General features: G+C 36.2%; 1 protein-coding gene across 8 annotated transcripts in view; it reads right to left on the bottom strand.

Annotated features, from left to right (window-relative positions):
* The window catches only part of FOXP2 (forkhead box P2), a 632,923-nt gene that overhangs the window by 15,194 nt on the left and 595,298 nt on the right, over positions 1-22,431 (bottom strand). For all 8 annotated transcript variants that reach the window (XM_081038544.1, XM_081038543.1, XM_081038539.1 and 5 more), the window contains 3 exons: positions 22,042-22,163; positions 20,738-20,807; positions 19,806-19,969 (listed from right to left, as the gene is read on the bottom strand). In XM_081038544.1, coding sequence (XP_080894670.1) covers positions 19,806-19,969; positions 20,738-20,807; positions 22,042-22,163 — 356 coding nt within the window. The remainder of the gene's footprint in view (positions 1-19,805; positions 19,970-20,737; positions 20,808-22,041; positions 22,164-22,431) is intronic.

Below are 22,431 nucleotides of genomic sequence, written 5' to 3'. Positions count from 1 at the left end.
ATAAATGTCAACAAATGCTGTGAAGCAAAGCTTACAATTAATAGCTTATCTCTACAATATGGCAATTTTTGGCAATGTAAAGTTAATTTTATAAAATATTTACAAGTCAAGACTAAATTTAAGTTTAGATTAAAATTATTTTTATGGTTTTTGTTTTTATGGTTTTTATGGTTTACTCATTATAGAACACGTATACCTTTTCTTCAGACAATCTAATTATATGAGAAAATTTTAATACATTTAATATAGTGTACCATTAACAAAGAGTAATAAACATCTTTTCACACAGACATGATAGACATCTTTTAAAAATCCTGAGTATTTTTAATCTTTTCCCTTGTCCTAGTACATCTGAAAGATTTCACATCAGTAACTGTGACTCATTATTATATACATAAAAAAAAAACACAACTGTTATTCCCTGATAGGATCATACTGAAAAACCTATCCTCAGAAATAGCATTAGTGTCCTAATGGTTTGATTTTACTATGGAAACTGACTTTATTTGACTCAGCACAGCAACCTTTATCCATTAAAATGAAATTCTATATACAGTACTTTGAGAAATATACCAACGAAGTCCTATAACAAGGATATGCAGAAGAAGCCAATGGAGACTGGTAGGAGGGGTGGAGATACAGAAAGGGCTGGTCCTACAACCACATGTGGTGATTAAAAATCAAGAGGGATATTTCAGCTATAGAGGTCCTCCCTGAGAAGCTGGGGTCCCAACTTTATACCGAGCTTCCCAACCTAGAGCACCAGTGCAGGAAAGAGGAGCCTCCACAACACCTGGCTGTGAACATCAGCAAGGATTCCATCTATCCGTGTGAGACAGGAGGCTTCTGGAAACCCAGGGGTCCTCTCAAAGGGCCTGCACACAGACTCTCTCACTCCCAGGGACTCATCCTGAGCTCCAGCAGAGGGACTGCTACTCCGCAGGTGTCAGAGACATACAGGGGGAAACTGAGTTGTGTGGCTTCAGGGCTGGAGGGACAGCCACCATTGTCCCTGTGTTGAGCCCTCCTCTGTGCAGCCTATGGACAGATGCCATCTTTCCTGTGTTGAGCCACCCCCACCCTCTCTCCCCGCCCCAAACACACACGTGGCAAAATCTCAATCTGCAATGGTGTGGTGAACTCTACTCACCCCACCCTGGTGACTCCTTGGGACCCCACCATAGCCAATTAGTGAACTGTAGGAAGTGCTTTGGGTGACAGGCAGCTGGCATTGGTCTGCACTGCGGTCTTCCTTGGACAACACTCGGGAGTCTGCAGGCCCCAGGTGGGCAGCAGTTGGCCTCAGTGTGCTCTACACCTTTCACTGAGTGGCCCCGGACTCAGCACTGGTGCCAAATCTGAATCTTCATTAACCTGGTGAACACCACTCACCTCACCATGGTGACTCCCGGAGAGGCTGCATCCCCCTACTCACGTACTGCCTGAGGCTCTTTCGGTGGCTGGGCCTTACAGGCAGCCAGCAGGTAGTGGCAGGCCTCAGGGTGCTCCAGACCTTTTGTTGAGTTTCCCCAGGCCCAGTACCAGAAGCAGCCAGCCTGCAATTGCAGCGTGGCCTCTCCCACACACCTTCAGGTTCAGCACAGGTAGCAACCAACTGCAGATCACTTTGTAGTTCCTGCCAGGCAGCACTAGGCCAGTCACAGGCAGGGTCTAACATGGGGCTGCACAGTAGCCCCTCACAAGAGGCTCCAGAACCAAATACCTGGTGGACAGCTTCAGACCACAACAGAACACTACCCACTTAGCCCCACAAGCAGCACACCCAAAGGGGGATATCAGAAGGCAATGGAGCCTACTGATGTGAATAATACTATGTGGGATCAGGCCTCACACATGAACTCGTTAAGCTGTGGTTATGGTCATTCCTCACAGCCTGAGGGTCAATTCCCACCCATTGACAGGCCAACAGAAATAAAGGCTCAACTATAACTGGTGGTCACATACAGCCACACAAGGGACATCTGGCTCAGATGATCAGGGAGACTATGACACTGGGCCCTATAGGACACCTACTACATAATGCTACCCGGCCAAGACTGGGAGATGTAGTGGATCTAACTAATACATAGAAACAAACACAGGGAGGCAGCCAAAATAAGGAGACAAAGAAACATGCCTCAAATGAAAGAAAAGGAGAAAACTCCCCAAAAAGAACAAAATGAAAAGGAGGCAAGCAATCTACCAGTAACAGAGTTTGAAATACTAGTTACAAGAATGCTCAAATAACTTAGTGAGAATTTCAACAATGAGATAGTAAGCATGAAGCAGAACATAGAAACCATAAAAAAAGATCCAGTCAGAAATGAAGACTACAACTGCAATGAAGAATGCACAAGGAGGAATGAAGAGCAGACTAGATGAAGCAGAGAATCGAGTCAGCAATTTGAAAGATAAAGTGGCAGAAAACAACCATTGGTACAGCAAAAAGAAAATAATAATAAAGAAAAGGATGGTTTGAGGGATCTCAGGGATAACATCAACAGTATCAATATTTGCATTATAGGGTTACCACAAGAAGGAAAGAGGGAGCAAAGGATTGAGAACCTATTTGAAGAAATAATGACAGAAAACTTCCCTAACCTGGAGAAGGAAATAGACATACAAGCTCAGGTAGCACAGAGAATCCCAAACAAAATGAACCTGAAGAGGCCCACACCAAGACACATCATAATTAAAATGCCAAAGGTTACAGACAAAGAGAGAATCTTAAAAGCGGCATGAGAAACAGCAACTAGTAACTTATAAGACAGCTCCCATAATCTAAGACTGTCAAATGATTTCTCAATAGAAACTTTGCAGGCCAGAAGGGATTGGCATGAAATAATTAAAGTGATGAATAGCAAGGACCTACAAACAAGATTACTCTACCCAGAAAAGCTACCATCTAGAATCAAAGCACAGATAAAGAGCTTCCAAAACTAGAAAAAGCTAAAGGAGTTCATCACAGTCAAACTAGTATTACAAGAAATGTGAAGGGACTTCTTTAAGAAGAAGAAAGGAGAAAAAAGAGCATAAATATAAATAATAAAATGGGAATAATTACATATCTATCAATAATCACTTTAAATGTAAATGGATTAAATGCTCCAATCAAAAGGCACAGGGTAGCTGAATGGATAAAAAAATACAAGACCCATACATAATGAGTATGCTGTCTACAAGAGACCCACTTTGATAGAAAGACACACACAGACTGAAAGTAAAGGAATGGGAAAAGACATTTCATTCAAATGGAAATGGGAGAAAAGGCTGGGGTAGCAATACTTATATCGGACAAAATAGGCATTAAAACAAAGGCTATCAAAAGAAACAAAGATAAATATTACATAACAATAAAGGGATCAATCCAACAACAGGTTATAACCCTTGTAGACACTTATGTACCCAACATAAGGCACCTAAATATATAAAGCAAATATTGAGGAACATAAAGGGAGTGATCAACAGTAATACAGTCAGAGTAAGGAACTTTAACACCCCAGTGAATCATCCTACAGAAAAGCATAAAGGAAACAATGGCCTTAAATGACACATTAAACCAGATGGATTTAATTGATTTTTTAAGAACATTTCACCCCAAAGCAGCAAGATATACATTCTTTTCAAGGGCACATGGGACATTTTCCAAGATAGACCACATGTCAGGACACAAAACAAGTCTCAATAAATTCAAGAAGATTGAAACCATCTTCTCCTACCACAATGGTATGAAACTAGAAATCAATACACAAAAAAACCTGAAAAACACAAAAACATGAATTCTAAATAACATACTACTAAGCAATGAATAAATTTAAATGAGATCAATGAAGAAATAAAAAACAGTACCTTCAGACAAATGAAAATGCAAACACGATGACCCAAAACCTGAGGGACACAACAAAAGCTAAGAGGGAAATTCATAACAATACAAGCCTATCTCAAGAAACAAACAAAAACTCAAATAAAGAATCTAACATTACACCTAAAGGACTAGAAAATGAACAGTAAAGAAAGCCCAAAGTGGGTACAAAGATTGAAATAAAAAAGGTCAGAGCAGAAATAAACAAAATAGACACTGAAAAACAATAAAAAAGATAAATGAAAGCAAGAGCTGTTTTTTTGAAAAGGTAAACAAAATTGACAAAGCTTTAACCAGACTCATTAAAAAAAAAAAAGAGGGAAAGAGAGAGAAAGAGGACTCAGATAAATAAAATCGGAAATAAAAGAGAAATGACAACAGATACCACAGAAATACAAAAAAAAAAAAAAAAAAGAAAGAAAGAAAGAAAAAGAAAAAAGAAAAAGAAAAAAGAAAATACTATAAGCAACTACACACCAACAAATTGGACAGTCTAGAAGAAATGTATAAATTCTTAGAGGCATATAATGTTCCAAGGCTGAATCAAGAAACAGAAAATCTGAACCAACCAATTACTACTATTATAATTCAATCAGTAATCAACACGCTCCCAACAAACAAAAGTCCTGGACCAGTTGGCTTCACAGTGAACTTTACTAACATTCGAAGAAGAATTAACACCTATCTTTCTCAAACTATTTCAAAAAATTCAAGAGGAGGAGAGGCTCCCAAGCTATTACCCAATTCCAAAATCAGATAAAGACATTACAAAAAATGAAAACTATAGGCTGATATCCTTGATGAACACAGATGCAAAAAATCTTCAACAAAATATTAGCAAACTGAATCCAGCAATACGTTAAAAAGATCATATGCTATGATCAAGTGGAATTCATTCCTTGTATGCAAGGTTGGTTCAATATCTGCAAATCAACGTGACATACCACATAAACAAAATGAAGGATGAAATTCATAGGATCATATTAATAGATGAAAAAGAAACATATAAAATCCAGGATCTACTTATCATTAAAAAAAACAAAAACTCAGCAAAATGTGAATAGAGGGAACATACCTCAACATAATAACCCACCCACAGCTAACATCATACTTAGTGGTTTAGAGGTGTAAACCTAAAAGTGTTTTTCTTAAGATCAAGAACAAGAAAAGGATGTCCACTTTCACCACTTTTATTCAACATAACATTGGAAGCCATAGCCACAGCAATCAGACAAGAAAAAAAAAAGCATCCCAACTGAAAAGAAAGAATTAAAAAAACCATAAAGAACCATAAAGATTCCATCAAAAATATATTAAAACTAATAAATAAATTCAGTAAATAGCAGTATACAAAATTAATATTTAAAAAGTTGCATTTTTATACAATAATGAACTATCAGAAAGGAAAATTAAGTAATTAAAATCCTAAAATTTATATGGAACCATAGAAGACCCCACATAGCCACAGCAATATTGAGAAAGAACAAAGTTGGAGGTATCACGATATGTAAAATCAAGGTTATAGTAATTGGAACAGCATGGTACTGGCATAAAAACAGACACTTAGATCAGTGGAACAGAATAGAGAGCCCAGACATAAATCCACACCTATATGGTCAATTAATCTATGACAAAGCAGGCAAAGAACATACAGTGGGGTAAAGATAATCTATTCAATAAATGGTGGTGGGAACACTGGACAGATGCAAAAATACTCCTTCTCACACCATATACAAGAATAAACTCAAAATAGATTAAAGACTTAAATGTAAGATCTGAAATCATAAAACTTTTAGAAGAAACCATGAGCAATGAACACTCTGATATTGCTCTTAGTAATATTTTTCTTCTGATATGTCACCTTGGGCAAGGTAAACAAAAGAAAAAATAAACAGATGGGACTGTATCAAACGAAAAATTTTTTTCACAGCAAAGGAAACCATCAACAAAATGGAAAGATAAGTTACTGAATGGAAGAAGACATTCACCAATAATACATATAATAAGGGGTTAATATGCAAAATTTATAAAGAACTCATACAGTGCAACACCAGAACAACACAAAAAATCCAATTAAAAAATGGGCAGAGGACCTGAATAGATATTTCTTCAAAGAGGACATACGAATGGCCAATAGTCATATGAAAAGATGTTCGATGTCACTAATCACCAGAGAAATGGAAATTAAAACCACAATGAGATATCACTTCACAACTATCAGAATGTCCACCATCAATAAATCAAAAAACAAGTGTTGGAGAGGCTGTGTAGAAAAGCGAACCCTCGTGCACTGCTGTCAGGATTGCCAATTGGTGCAGCCACTATGGAAAACAGTATGGAGGTTCCTCAAAATATTAAAAATAGAAATACCTTGTGACCCAGCAATTCTACTCCTGGGTATTTGTCTGAGAAAACCAAAACACTGATTTGAAAAGATATATGCACTCCTATATTCACTGCAGCACTTTGTACAATAACCACGATATGGAAGCACCCCAAGTGCCCATCAATAGACAATTCAATAAAGAAAAGGTGGTACAAGGAATATTACTCGGCCATAAAAAAGAATAAAATCTTACCATTTGCAACAACATAGATGGACCTGGGAGATATTATGCTCAGCGAAATAAGTCAGACAGAGAAAGAGAAATATCATATGATCTCACTTATATGTGGAATCTAAAGAACAAAATAAATGAATAAACAAAATAGAAAAAGATTCATAGATAAAGAGAACAAACTGATGGTTGCCAGATGGGAGTGGGTTGAATGGCTGGGTGAAAAAGGTGAAGGGACTAAAAAGTAGAATTTAATAGTTACAAAACAGTCATAGGGGTGTAAAGTACAGGGAATATAGTCTCTAACGTGGTTATAACTATGTATACTGCCAGGTGGCTACTAGACTAATTGGAGGGAATCACCTCATAAATTATATTAATGTCTAACCACTATGCTATACATCTGAAACAAATATAAAATAATATTGAATGTCAAATGTAATTGAAATGTAAAAAAATAAAAGCAAAAATATAAACAGAATACTCACTATGACAAAAAAAGAAAAAACATATTGAATATTTTTTTAAATTAAAGTTTATTGGGGTGACAATTGTTAGTAAAGTTACATAGATTTCAGGTGTACAATTCTGTATTACGTCATCTATAAATCCCATTGTGTGTTCACCACCCAGAGTCAGTTCTCCTTCCATCACCATATATTTGATCCCCTTTACCCTCATCTACCACCCTCCTCTCCCCTTACCCTCTGGTAACCACTAAACTATTGTCTGTGTCTATGAGTTTTTGTTTCTCATTTGTTTGTCTTGTTCTTTTGTTGTTTTGGTTTATATACCACATATCAGTGAAATCATAGGGTTCTCTGCTTTTTCTGTCTGACTTATTTCGCTTAGAATTATACTCTCAAGATCCATCCATGTTGTCACAAATGTTCCTATATCATCTTTCCTTACCACCGAATAGTATTCCATGGTGTATATATACCACAACTTCTTTATCCATTCATCTATCGAAGGACGTTTTGGTTGTTTCCATGTCTTGGCCACTGTAAAAAAAGCTGCAATGAACATTGGAGCACACGTCTTTATGGATAAATGTTTTCAGATTTTCTGGGTAGATGCCCAGGAGAGGGATTGCTGGGTCATATGGTAATTGTATTCGTAATTTTTTGAAGAACCTCCACACTGCCATTCATAGCGGCTGCACCAGTCTGCATTCCCACCAACAGTGTATGAGGGTTCCTTTTTCTCCACAGCCTCTCCAACACTTGTTACTATTTGTCTTGTTGATGATAGCCATTCTGACTGGGGTGAGGTGATAGCTCATTGTGGTTTTTATTTGCATTTCTCTGATGATTAGTGATGTTGAGCATTTTTTCATATGTCTATTTGCCATTTTTATGTTCTCTTTGGAGAAATGTCTCTTCAGGTCCTCTGTCCATTTTTCAATTGGGTTGTTTGTTTTTTTGTTGTTAAGTTTCATGAGTTCCTTGTATATTTTGGATATTAGCCCCTTATTGGAGGCACTGTTTGCAAAAATCTTCTCCCATTCAGTTGATTGCCTCTTTATTTTGTCGATGGTTTCTTTTGCTGTGCAGAAGCTTTCAAGTTTCATATAGTCCCATTCGTTTATTTTAGCGTTTACTTCCATTGCCTTTGGAGTCAAATTCATAAAATGCTCTTTGAACCCAAGGTCCATAAGTTTAGTACCTATGTTTTCTTGTATGCAGTTTATTGTTTCAGGTTTTATGCTTAAGTCTTTGATCCATTTTGAATTAATTTTGGTACATGGTGACAGATAACAGTCCAGTTTCATTCTTTTGCACGTGGCTATCCAATTCTGCCAGCACCATTTATTGAAGAGGCTGAATATTTTAAATACACCTATCCCTTAAACCGTGCATCTATTTCCCACTCAATACAGATTTATGTCCTTGATTTTAAACTTTCTTCATGCTTACTTCTACTTAATCTACTTAGTTTGGATAACTTTAATTTACATGGGATATATTGGTTAACTCTAACAGAAAATATTTATAATCATAGAGATTCTTCCTGATCTTTTATTTATTGTTATTTCCTATTTGTTGGTTAATGACATTTAAAAATATCAGAATAGACAGAGGATTGCTATAGGTTAATGCTGTCCATTGATTTCTGTATGTTTTGACTATTTCACAAAATAGCATGAAAATTTTTCTAGTCAAAAGGAACTACTCAGATAAGATGGGTTTTCTTTTTAACCGTCCACAATGTCTATTTATTAATAATATTTGGCACAAAGCTGTCGAATCAATACTGGTAAGTACTAGTATGTAAGCATTTAAAAAAATCAAAGTATATGATTAGCATTTTAACATATCAATTACATATGTTGGAATCAATTTTTATTCAAATAGTTCAAATTTGTTAATGGCAAAACTCTCTTGCATAAGCATTCTTGTTTTAAAGATGTAAAATAAATTCCAAAATATAATCACAAAATCCTTTATTAAGATGGAAACATTTAGTTTCACGAGGCTAAATTTTTGGTTTTGTTTCTTGTTTTTGAGTAGCTAACTTTCATTGACTGATATCTTGGAAGATATAGTCACATCAAATAAAACATTTGTAAAGTTACTTTTTTTCAAGGAAGACATTTCACAGGAAAACTGGTGAAATTTAGAAAGCATATGAAAAATGGAGATTGGAAATTCAATTTTACTCATTTCCACCTAGCATATATGCAAGGAAATGATATAATTATATTTGGAATTTCACAGTAGATTTATAAAAATTGCAAGTTTGTCATCCCATTTGTATAAAGTCAGGTTGAAATGAGAAATAACTCATGTTTCTTAAACATTTCTAAAATCTTGTTTAGGCAGTATTTTAGTTTAACATACCACAGAAATAAGCTAAAAAATGAAAGTTATAAATGGAAAAATTTACTTTTAAAAGAAAACATTTTGTTAGTATTTTTTTTTAAATCAGAGATTATTTAGGCTAACTTGAGTAATTAAATAACTAAGGTTATTTATACAGTCATAAAGAAATCATTAATTTTACTTAAGATTTTATACTTTTGAAATAATATTCCTGATTTTTTCTACTAAAATTTAGATTTTATATTCTAAATAAGTACACATTAGAGAAATATTTAATTGTCTTATTTTCAGAAGTGAACAAGAAGGCCATGTACTTAAAAACAACTGGAAATGGTAAATAAGCTCTTGTTTTATCAATTAAGAAATTACAAAACATACCTTTACTAGCATGGTTCAATACCAGGGGTGCCAAACAAATGTATACACACAAGTTGTATTCATTTTGTTATCAGTATATAAAGAGTATTACAATTTCAATAGTTTTTTTTTTTCCTTTCTTAAAATGTGTATACATTTTTTGGGCACGCTCTGTATTTTTCCAATTCATTATTTTTCAATATTGTTTTCTTTTTTTATAAATTAAAGTAATATTTACAACAAAAATTCTAGTGTTGAATGACTTGATGTTTTTGGTTTTAATTTGGAATAATTTGTACATAGCTGTCACTGAGACTACTCAGAACCATTGAAAGGGTGAAATTTGGTAAATCAATAACATAATTAGACTTAGCTCATTTGCAGTTTGACTCAGGGCCATAGCTCACTATCTAGCCACTTGTTAGTTTAATTCACCCTCATATGCAGCTGTTTTCTCTTTGTTTCTCCCCTGACCGATTAACCGAAGAACTGTTTTGTTCCCTTTCTCGAGGCTACCCATACCTCATTAATCCATTTAATCAGCAGAACCCCAACCTGGAAAGGGGAATTTCTTAATCTTCAGGCGCCCAGACACCAGATCCGTTTTGCAGTTTTTACTGGTGATGCATGAGCCCCAGGCCTCAGTGACCGAGTCTGAGTCCGGGGTCCAGAGCTAATGTCATCTTCAAACAGACCAGATCGCAGGGAGAGACATCAGCCCTCAGACCTGCCTGACTGACTCCCCCTTTCCTTTCTTCTTCCTGTGCACCTATAAAACCCTCTGCCCATTCGAGAAATGGGGGTGGGGAGTAGGGGGGTGGCCTTTGGACAGGGGTTCGCCATCTTCCAGGAATGTCGACATTCTGAATAAACCTGCTTTTCTTCCCACCAAACTTGTCTCTCAGTTTTTAACATTTTCAAGCGGCAGGCAGCCAGACCCTAGCACGGTACCACCATCACTGCAGTACAACAGATAAAAATCCAGCTTATCTCTTGATGAGAAGGAAAATATCTCCTACCAGAAAGGTGTAACCATTAAAAGGGGATAGAAAAATTGGAGTGAACAGATGATTCCTTAATTTCATATATAGTGTGCTTTGTAGAGTGTGCTTTATTTATAATTTAATTAGGAAACACCCTAAATTTCCCATAACTTTTTACCCTAGCTAAGGATAAACAGCCAAATAAATTTTAATTTTTCTTCTTAAAATTAGAATACAAGTTTAATCCTAATATATTTAATAAATCTTATAACTCCCTTATTCTAGTTCCTAAAGAATGCAGCCAGTTAGTGTTTGATTGCGATGGAATGTTATTTTCAGATAATTATAATAAATGTTTCTTCTGAGATACATTGTCAATCTTAAGAAAGCAGTTCACAATTCTAGGCTGTATCCCAGGAGATCTGACTCAAGGTGGGTTCCCAAGTTCCACTGAAAGTCAATACAAGTTCTAAGAAATACAACAAAAAGATTTTTAAAATTGCATGCATATATATGTATGTCAAAATTTATCTCAGATTTCTTGCCCTACCTTCAGCATTACATTGAAATTTATTCAAATTTATGCAACATTGTTTAAAGAAACTGAGTTTTTACATGATTTCAAGGCTCATTCCCAAATGATTTCAGATAGTTTTGCTGCAGTTCTGTTTAAAAAACACAACAATTTTTTTTAAGATTTACCATTCTATTTGACTTATAAAAGTGATAGCTGTGACCCAAATGGCTCTAATAACATTGAAATATGACATAATTTCTTTGATCATTGATGAGTACAAATAGATTGTGCTCAATCTCAGAATCAAAATAGTCACCTATTGAGATAGAATTGATACCATTCCATATTGTGTCTCATAAATGGAAACTTTCAACAAACATTGAGCTATAGCTCTCAGGACCTGTATATTTCTGATCCATTGGCCAGAGAAACAGAAGAAAGCTAAATTACATCTCGACACTGGAACATTAAGTCAGCTTTGCTGCTGTTCCAAAGCTGCGTTGAAGCACTGATCCCCAAACTGTTTTCGCCTTGTTCCTTGGACTGAGCTTCAGTTGGCACTGTCAGAATGGTACATGGTTGCACAAATGTCCGCCCCTCTTTCTCTCTAATGCCCTCTTTGATGACTTGGGTTCTGGCTCCCAGAAGATTTCCGTCTTGACTCCAGAGGCCTGCAGTTTGGGCCCATGGCTGTGGCTGCCCCTGCTCCCTTCCCACCCTTGGTGGATCACCCGTGTTTCTGGACTGTTGCCTGCTTTCCTTTGCCAAACTGCCCTGAGGAGACGGTACCCCTCCACTGCTGGCCCTCGGGAAGCTGTACTGGGTGTCTTCACAGGACATTGCCCTGCACCAGGTTCCTGTCCCTGGGCCTTTCTGATCTCTGATGCTGGCGGCTCTGCTAGAACTATTCCTTTGTTCAAGTTAAATCACAGGATCCACTCAGGGTTCAGTTTTCTCTTGATCAATGTTCAGTTTTTGAGGCTCCTCTGTTAGCTCTAAACATAAGAGTGGAATTGGAAGCAAAAACAGTATTTACCTTTCATCCTAAATGTCGTGCATTATTTCTTTATTTGACCTGCTGATTAACAAAAGGGGCCTTAGAGTTCATGTTGCAAATGCACTTTTATTAGGATACCATTGTGTGACCAATGATGACTTTGCTCCTGCCTTTTAAGTGTCTTGCTCATGTTACTCCATTTTCTGTCTTCAAAGATGATGTTGAGCAAACTAAAGAATATTAGTTTCTACAAGTTGTGTTAAACTATTTGGTCGTCTGTGTTTTATATACATTAATTCTGTGCTAATGAGAGAAACTGCTGATGTAACGTAAGAACCCTGAGATAAAGTTTTAAGCAGTGTTTACTGGTGCCAAAGTATTCAAGTATATTGTGGTACTTACATGATTGATCAATTTTAAATTTTGCCAAAGTAGTAAAAATGCATATATTTTTGACATTTATTAAAATATAATCTTATCATGTAAATTACCTTCATATAAAGTAATATTCTGAAATCATCATTGACTTTATACAATAAATATCTTTAATCATAAAATGCCCGTTCTCACCAAATATATGTCTGCTTCCCAAGCCCTATATCAAAAGCTGAAGTTAAAATACAATATGGGTATGTAAAAACCTTCAATTTTCCCTGGTACTAGAAGTAGGACAAAATTAATACTGAATTGAAATATTCATTTTTAAACAATTCAGTCGATGGCTTTTTGACCTTTAGAGAAAGAAAATTTCTAAGGCTCAACTAGCGTTAGTGCAAATGAAGATATACCTTCGAACAAAGTATCTTCCTTCTTTAGATATAAAACAGAGGCAGTAAGCTACGGTACTGTCAGCTCAAAGTTTTCTGACACACTTTGCCTAAATTGTGGGGATTCATACCATGGATGTCAGGTATCATTTGTATAGTTCTATAAAAATCCTTCAAAACCCTATAGGAACCCACAAATTTCCACAATTGGCACGGTGGGGATATAACACTTTTCAGCTGAAGGCACTGTACCTCTGGGAGGATCTTTTTATTAAGAGGAACTAGAATGAGTTGTAAGTGCCACATATGGGGACTGGAATAATGTAAAAAAGAACAGCAGCTACTGAGCCACACTCGTAGCATTTAAAAAAAAAAAAAGATGAGATGATAAAGAGCTGGCATAATCATAAGTTCTCCACAATCACTTCGGAAAGAGATCTCAAAGCTAACTAGCAAAGTTAATGAAAAAGTTTAAAGATTAAATAAAAATGGAATTAAATCAGAAAGAAAATTATGAGGCCCAGAAATGTTAGGGAAAAAATAAATAAAGGTGACTGAAAAGTTGTGAATTAGAAAACCCATGAAAACATGTAAAGCAAAAAAAAAAAATAAATGCTTTTATGTTTAGAGCTTCATAATGCATCTTAATGATCCCAAATATCAGCAAAAATAGTGTAGGTTTAACAGCCATTTAGACAATGAGAAAGCGCTCAAGATGTCAGTCACTTTCAACTGCTTTCCTCTGAAATACAGAGCCAATTTCAAATGCTTTTGTCCACAGACAGAGCTAAGGTCTGTAGGGATTTTATACAAAATATCACCAACCAAAGGTGTAGGGTCTGCAAATTCTACATGTGCCTACAAATAGCAATTCAAATTTCAACAGTAAAAGAGAATAGAAGAAAGGTAATGTTATATGCTTAATATTTTCACTGTTTCATGACAACTCATAATTCATATTAGATTTTCAATATACTGTTTTACAAAATGGGAATCTGAAAATCCCTTTTAGTTGTCTGTGGTTGCAAACTATTATTTCTAGGAGAGGCTGAAGTTTATCATTGGAATGATAATAACTGAGGTTCTCAAGAGGCAGAGGATGTTGTAAAGATGACTGGGACATGTGATGTACAGAAAGTTCTGGGGCATGTAGAATATGCGTGCCACATGTTAATCAAAAAGATGAATGTGATCGCTGTCTCGTCCTGAAATAATACTACACAACACGTTCCATGTGATACCTCAGCCTTTGACTTCCTTACCCTAAAGTTTTGGCTCTCAAAGACACAACAAATTTGTTTTCTAGTCTTATATGAACCATATTAACATTCTGATTCTACATAGATCATTAACTCTCAAACTTCAAATGTTTGCTTTAATAAGAGGGAGAAAGTAACAATCACCAGCAACTAATATAGAACATTAGCAAGTAGAACCATGAAATGACAGGGAGGCTAAGAGCATTCAGGAATGAAACATAAGAAGTGATCTGAAAACTCAACAGTAGGAGACTTTAATAATCAGAAAGGGGACCAGCATGACAGTGGAAGGCTTTGTGCATAAAGCCCTCAATACGAAACCAGGCCCAGGAACAACATTGCTTTTGATCTCTAGAAACAAAATTTGAAAATAGAAAAGTGGGAATCTCATTTAACATTTTTACAAGAGAAAAAAGACAAATCTGAGCCAACTTAATGAGAGTGAGGAGAAAGAATTGCTTAATAATAAAACAAAACAAAAAAACCTGAGTTGAACTAAATATGGTGGGTGCATCATTACATGTTTCTTTTTGCTTCAAATTTAAAAGGAGACATGAAATGGATTGATTCTACCAGTAGGAGTTCACCGTTCAAGTCTACTCCCAATATTTTCTTCTCTATTCATTCATTAAAGTCTAATACACGAGAGAAGAGAGTACATTTAAATTATTTCCACCAGAACACAACATTAATCATAGTTCTTTAGTTTCTTAAGAGGCAAATATCAATATAAAATAGAAATCTACAGTAATTTTATCCACATTCTAGAGAACTCTGAAAATCAGGTAATCAGGAAACATTGGCACTGAGCTGCATAAGGGAAGAGTATTACAAATCATAAAGATACTCAGCTCAGACTCTTAAAGGAAGTATCCTTTACCTTTTTTCTGACCATGATGCCTCAAGAACTCTTTCAACAGCAGTAGAAAATAAAGATTTAAAAAATCTACTTGATTAAAAAGAGTCAAAACAACTTTCAAATAACTATGTAGAATCTATATTATTCCACTTGGTTTTAATCCTTCCTACTTTTTTTCTAAAATCCCTTTGAGTTACCCTGCATTGACCACAATATATTGTTTTCTTTTTCAATTCACCTTCAATAAGGTAAATAAAATTTAACAAGGTCTGGGAGATAATCACAAATAATGTGAAAAGGACTGCCACTTTCTATTCACATAAATTTGGACAGTTTTAAATTCATATTAACTAAATAATTAAAAGTAAAACTTAACAAGCGTACTCTGCCAATATGTCTTTGCTCCTTCATAAAGATGAACATCATATTTAGTTATCTCTTCTTCCTAAAATCTCTTATTCTCCTTTGTGCTTCAGGATTCTAAGACAGTCCTGGATTTCACTCTTACAGGTATTTCCTCATGAAGTCAAATCATTTCAAGCTGTCACCTTCCATTCGGTTCTCCCCAGTCAGTATCAGGTTGTTAGTGAATGCTTACTTTGTGTGGTGTGATGTGTAGGGGTTCACATACTATAATGTGTTTAAAATGGAAGCTCTGTCCTTAAGTGAGGGGGATCTGCCAAACGAGCACATGCCCACGCATGAACACACACGTGCTCACACACTGTGCTAGTGCCAGGTAATGGTGCAAGGAGTCAGCCCTTCAGAAGTGTGGAGCAGGGTGTGGGTACTCACAGCGAAACCACCTGGGAAAGCCTACTGGGGAGGTAGGAGTAGGCCCCCACGGCAAGGTGGAATTTAGGTGAAAGAAAAAGGGTGAAAAACAGAAGAAAGAAAGGGCAGAAAAGCAAATAGTTAGGGCAAAATAAATACACTAGTTTGGTCAAAGCCTTTATTCAGGGCGCTGCAGAGAAAATGTTGGAGTGGAGGGAAAGTGCTGATACGGAACGTCAAAATGAATAATATGGACGATAATTTGGCATCACTGGTTCTCCAAAAATAATTTACAAGAAGCTTCAAACATCTTCTCTACCAATCTTCTATATTCTACTGTACAGGATTTTACTATTTTGGAGTTGAATGACAAGACTAAAACAATAAAATAAAATAATAATTAAAAAATTCAGTTGTGTTTTGTCCTGAATCTGAGAACATTTATGTGTATGTTGTTGGATTCAGCAAGTCAAATGCTGACCTGGTCGCTTTCCCCCTTGAGCCTCATCTCGTGTGTGGGTTACCAGCGCTCTTTGCGGGCTTTCAAAGCGGCTCTGGCCTCCCCTGATTTCCTCTGTCCTGGCATCCAGGCAGTTGTCTTGTTCTGGTACTGCTTTCCCCAGCACTTCTTGTACCAATCGCTTGCTCTTCATTCCCAGGCCTGCACTTAGTCAGATACTACATTCTGCAAGAATTTCTCCCACTTCCAGCATATCCTTCCACACACGAGCCTCACCCAGCCTGGACCGCTCAGCGTGCTGTCAGACTTCCAAAGTACAGCTGTGATCCGTGGAACTCAGGCTGGTAACACCAACAGGCTTCACCCTGACTAAAACAAACCCCTTCGCTCCGTATTTAAGACACTGGACAGTCTGGTTCCACTGCATGTATTCTAAATCCTATTTTACTTTCTGTATTCTAAATTCCTATCAAGTCTAGTAGTCAATGTTTTCTAGGCACATATCACGAGTTCCTGTTCTGGGTTTATTATTCTCTCTATTTGAATTGTTCATGTCTACCACCTCAGATAACATCATCTTATCTCCAAAACCTCTTATCTCACTGACTCTGAGTAACCTGATCATACCATAAATTCCGGCCTCATTGTTTAACCTTTATGGATCTGCTTACTTCATGAATTATAAGAGCTGGGAGGAAAAGAAAAGGGACTCTCGAGGAAACCAACCACATGTTTAAGGAGGGCCTAAACAGGTATTAAAATGGGAAATACTTTAAGATTGTTTATAGTCTCATTTATAGTAGCGAGCAGGTATGAAGAGGTAATATCAACCAATAACTGTGGACACAGCACTAGGACGGAGAAACAGAGCAGTTATTATGTTCTAGGCACTCATTCCATTTGAAAGACTCCTATGAGGTAGGTATTACTAGTTACCTCATTTTCAGCTGACGCAACTGAGGACAAAGACCACTCCTATTCAGCTATTCTGTGCTCCCTCGGGGATGGGACCCCTACAGTCTGTCACCATGTCCTGCTGATGCCACCAAGCCTTCCTGCTTCTAGTTTACAATTGCATCAGCACAGCCACCTCCTCCAAAATAACAAGGACCATGACTTCAGGACATAAAAGTATGCTATTGAAATGTTTTATAAAAATCTTTTCACTTCCGTTTAATTTTCCAAGAACTTTGAAGTACATTCAATTATATGCCGCCAAATTTTGACTGAGACATAACATTTTTTCTTTGCCTCACAATGCACATAAAATGCCTAACATTCTTTAGATAAAAGGATCTGAAATTTCTATAAAGATGAAGATACAGAATCCTGAAATGACATTCTATCAACAATATTTGACACCTTATATACAAAATGTTAATGATAGCAGAAGAAACAGATTCAAAGAATGAATGTCAAGTCAATAATTTTCACAGTAATTAAAAATTTGATTATAATTTATATAAATTCGGAGAACCCGAAATTTGGTCTTCTTCTAATTTTTATCTCTTCTGAAATCCATTTCCAGCAAGCTGAGAGAGACTTTGCCTTTTGTCTCTCTAAGGAAAATACACACAAATATTTTTTACATGCACTAATTCATATAAGATAAAACACAACAGATTGACTATGAACAGTTTAATTTTATAAAGCCATCGTGGAAGCACATCAGGCATCAAATATACAATTTTTATTATTGTTTTAAACGTAATATTTTTTTCTCTGAGATATTTCACAATTATACCCTAGTTAAGTTAATAATATAATGAAGAATCTAAAATACCACTTGCCAAATGAAAACTACTAACCTAAGAATGCCATAATTTTGCCTAATATTATTTCAGGTTCTAAAATATAATGTTTAATAAACTATTTTATTGAATCATTAATTTTTATTTTAATACCGACACATTAAAAAAAAATGCCTCTCTACATATCCCCTAAATATGGTCCGTAGCAACCATTATCTACTGCATGTTAGCACAGGGAATCGCATCAACAGCCTTAAACACTTTTATTATGAATGTCTTTCATTTCTCTAAAGTAGGTCTTTTTTTAAAGGGAGAAAACAGGATCTAACTCTTGTTTGCTCTTTAAACTTTTATTGTTTTAGCATTTTATACAGGGAGCAAGCATTAGCGCACTCAGGAGAACTGCTGAAGTAAAAGGCCTCAAGCTACCCTCTGCCTGGCTGATGGGATAAATCAGGGATATAAAAACTTTTGTCTGATTGCTCACTTTCCTTGTTTTAGAGTACTGCTACTCTCGAGAGCATATATTCATGTTCTCTGACTTCGAGTTTTATTACTTCTTTGTATTATTTAATACATCTAAAGACACTTCCAAAAGACAAATTTTTCCATTTTGAAAAAGTAATGGTTTGGAACCTGATAAAACACATTAATGTTCAGTGTGTCTTGGGCAAAGCGACAGAGTGAAAGTGCTAGAAATCAATTAAGCACGTTCTTAAAGACACTCACATGTCAACAGAGTAAGATGTTTAAAACGTCAACAAAAATAATATTCTGTGAAAGGCCAAATGACAATAGGCCCATATAAAGACCACATTTCTCTTTCAGATCTTTGACTAGATACTTAATGCAAAAATAGGGGAAGAAAACAGAAAAATTAGAGAAAGTCATATGCTTACCTCAATAACTTGAAATTAGAAGTATATGATGTTTAACTTTAGGTAGTACATACAGACATAAGTTATAACTCATCCTAACAACTGAATGGTATATACACCTAATTATTCATATTCTATTTTTCCCCCCGAATTTTAGGTTCTACCAGGATCAGTACTTTTTAGTACACAAGAAACTGATATGCTTGGTCTATTGAATAAGGCCACGCATTTTTAAAGTGTCACACATAGTTCTGAAATCCACAATGTATCAATTTTTAATACATCCACTCTCTCAGCTCCATTAAAAAGATGGTAGGGAAAAGATTTTAGAGTAATTAATGATATAGTTAGCTGCTAAATATTAATAGGAATCGTAGTCTTGCATAAAATATAACATATAAATGTTGCCAATACAGACGCACCAGTAATTAAAGTTGAATATGTAATTACACTGATTTATAAGACAGGCAAAAAGTTACACTTTACTAGCTTCTATGTAAACTGTGGGTAACAGTTAAACTTTGCATTTTATGGTTTATAAAAACAGGCAATATCTTGACTACAGTTCATAAATGGTTTAGAGACATGTAATAGTAGTAAAAATTATGACAACTTATGCCATCACGACCGTTCTCACTGCACCATACAAACCAAACCATGATAATGACCCATAAGAAGTAGACTCATCCTGGATGCTGTTTTACACCCAAGAGAATGTTAGCAGTACTAAGAATTTGTAGAGGACCGCTAGTACAACAAGTACAGGACGTTGGAGAGAATCTGAAAGATGTCTTAAAACTGATTTTGGTACTTTTTCATATCATGAACATGGTGCAATTTACCTCCACTTCAACTTGTAGTTTTTACTTACACCTCCTTCGGAACTTCAGAAGAATACCACCGTTAGAGGCCAGAAATCGGGGCTGTGCCCTACATGGAGCCTGACACCCCCACTTACATGTGAGGCTGAGGTGAGCAGCCCGGGCTGCTGTTCCCGTTGCTGTCGATGTGGTCCAGGGAGCCGTTGAGGTCTTCATGGACGGCCTGCAGGAGGCCGCTGGATGCGTTGTTGATCAGGCCTGGATTACTGAGCAGAGGCAAGCTGCTCTCTGCCAAGGCCGCCTAGGGAGACAGAGGGGCAGGAGACAACTTCTGAAACGCCCTTGAAAGCAATTTTTAAAACATGTATCTTCTTTTCATGGGTTAGAATCACGATGCAGATATTTTAGGAGCATTTAAAGAAAATGTATGGGAAGGGTAAAATTCCTAATTGGCAACTTGTGGCAGAGATACCAAGGAAATGAAGTGTGATGTGAAAATATAAATGACAGTGATCCCAGAAAACTTTGTCACTCATGTTTCAGCCTGCCACATAATGAAATGGTGTATACTCTTACATGTACTGAGAACCTTCAAGATAATATAAGCAGTTGCTCTGCTTTTTAAAAATGACCAGAACTTAACTCAAAATAAAGAAGTCCTGACATTTGCCTTCTCTGCATAAAAATTATATATTATAATTAAACTTTAAAGTTTTTGCCACAAGCACCATGTTCCCCAACACTATGATGTGAAATCATTTATGACAGCCTGGATAAATATTAATGCATAGCCACATGCATTTGCAAAAGCCTCTATCAATGTAGCATTTGCAGGGAAACCGAGTGTTCCAGACTTAGCCACAGGGTGTCCTTCTTGCTTCTTCACATCAAAAGTATCTTGAATTAGAACCAGTGCTCTCTACAGTACTAGGTACTACAACTTAGAGGATAAGCCAACTATTAAAAACAATCACAATCCCAGCTAAAGACAAAGCCAAGACAAAAATTAAAAAAACAAAGCATTCAAATACAAGGATAATGAATGGAAAGGTGCATTCGGTGACATTACCTGCAAACTGGCATTAAGAGCTGCTCCATAGCCTAAACTGGTAGGTATATTTTTTACTAAGGTTGGGCTTCTGCAAGAAAAAATATAAAGGTGATGTATAAGTCAAAATAGAAAATAGGTGGATGTCAATAATCTTAGCTAAAAAGATATGCTCTGGCCTGTTTCCTCACACTTCTAGTCCAGAGTGGACATATCTAAGGCCGCAGAAATAAGGTGATAGAGTTCAAACAAATAATTCTCTCTATATTCTACCTCTACATATTGACTTGGTCCATGATTATAAGGAATAAAACTTGAGGCTATTGTCTGCAGGCAAAGTGAGGCATGACCAGTCTCCAACTACGTGAAGGTTTTATTTCCATGAAGAACAGCATTCATACAAAATTTTAAAAGTGTAAATATACAACACAATTACCAATTTGATGCAATCAGGAAATAATTAATGGTTAATTTCTAGAACACTATGAATTAACATAACAAATTACCATAGTTAATTAAATGACAATGTAATGGATTAACTATTTCTTGAATGCAGAAATTAGCCCATTCTTGACTACAGAAATCGAAAGTGAAGGGCCAATAGCAGATAAAACACATTAAAGTCATGTCTTCACAGAGGCAGTAGTGGGGGGTGGCAGGAAAGTGCTACACAGAGTTAATTTATGAGGCACAAAACATGTTCTACTATAGTTCTGACTTATGTATTGCAGTCTTGTTCTCTAGAAAAATAATATATTCATTTCAAACTTCCCAGGCAGTAATTTTCTCACACTACCCTCTCTGATCCTCTTAGCACTGAATATAGATGAAGGGAAAAGCAGGGTGGGGCCAGGTAATAAAGTTTGGTCTGGACAATAAAGAATACTTGGAAAACAAAATCACTATTTTTAAATAAAATCTTCTCATAAATTTTTCATGTAAGGGTGTTTTCAGGAATACCAGTATCTGCAACATGAGCTTTATTTTCAAACAGCCTTTTGTGCTCTGGGAGAGGTTACAGTGCTGCCTACAAACAGGCAGGTGTCTCCCTCTAGAAAGCATGTCCAATCCTGAAACACAATTTTTTTTTGATACTAACAGAATGCTGAACTGGTGAAAACAGTAACAGAAACAGTCTTGTGATTATTTTTATGGAAAATATTGGTAGAATGCTGTTGATTTGTGCCATTTACGCCTAGATTCAAAAAGCAGCTCCCTGCCCAGGATCTGTTAACATCCCATTAGCTAATTATCTGTACCCCCATTCCCAACTTAGTGTTCACTTTTCTGGAGGATGCAGGATTACAAAACTATCCCAGGCATACCCTGTTATCTTTTGTGACCTTCGCTTCTGGTATTCTACTTCATCCACAGTCCACACTGCTCCTTTAACATTTTCTACTCGAACAAAACACTTGTGCAGGCTGAGATTATGACGTACTGCATTCTAAATCAGACACAAGAGAGGGGAAAGGCAGCAAAAATCATACTGCTTAATAAGGCAGCCAAACACACTACATTATTGATCTTACTTAATCAGAGAGAGAAATCTTAACATGTTTAAGTATTAAAATCAAAATATGGCATATTATAAACCCCAAACTTACAAATTACTGGAATCTGTAGTTTGAACTTTGTGATAAGAGAACCTTCCAAGCTATTTTAATAATAGCTGTGTCAAAACCTTCCTTTCATTGAACTGGTCTAAATTGCAA

Source organism: Rhinolophus hipposideros (genome assembly GCF_964194185.1).
Source record: "Rhinolophus hipposideros genome assembly, chromosome: 25".
NCBI lineage: Eukaryota > Metazoa > Chordata > Mammalia > Chiroptera > Rhinolophidae > Rhinolophus > Rhinolophus hipposideros.
The sequence above is the reverse complement of the archived record's forward strand: the minus strand, read 5'-3'. Positions and strand labels throughout refer to the sequence as shown.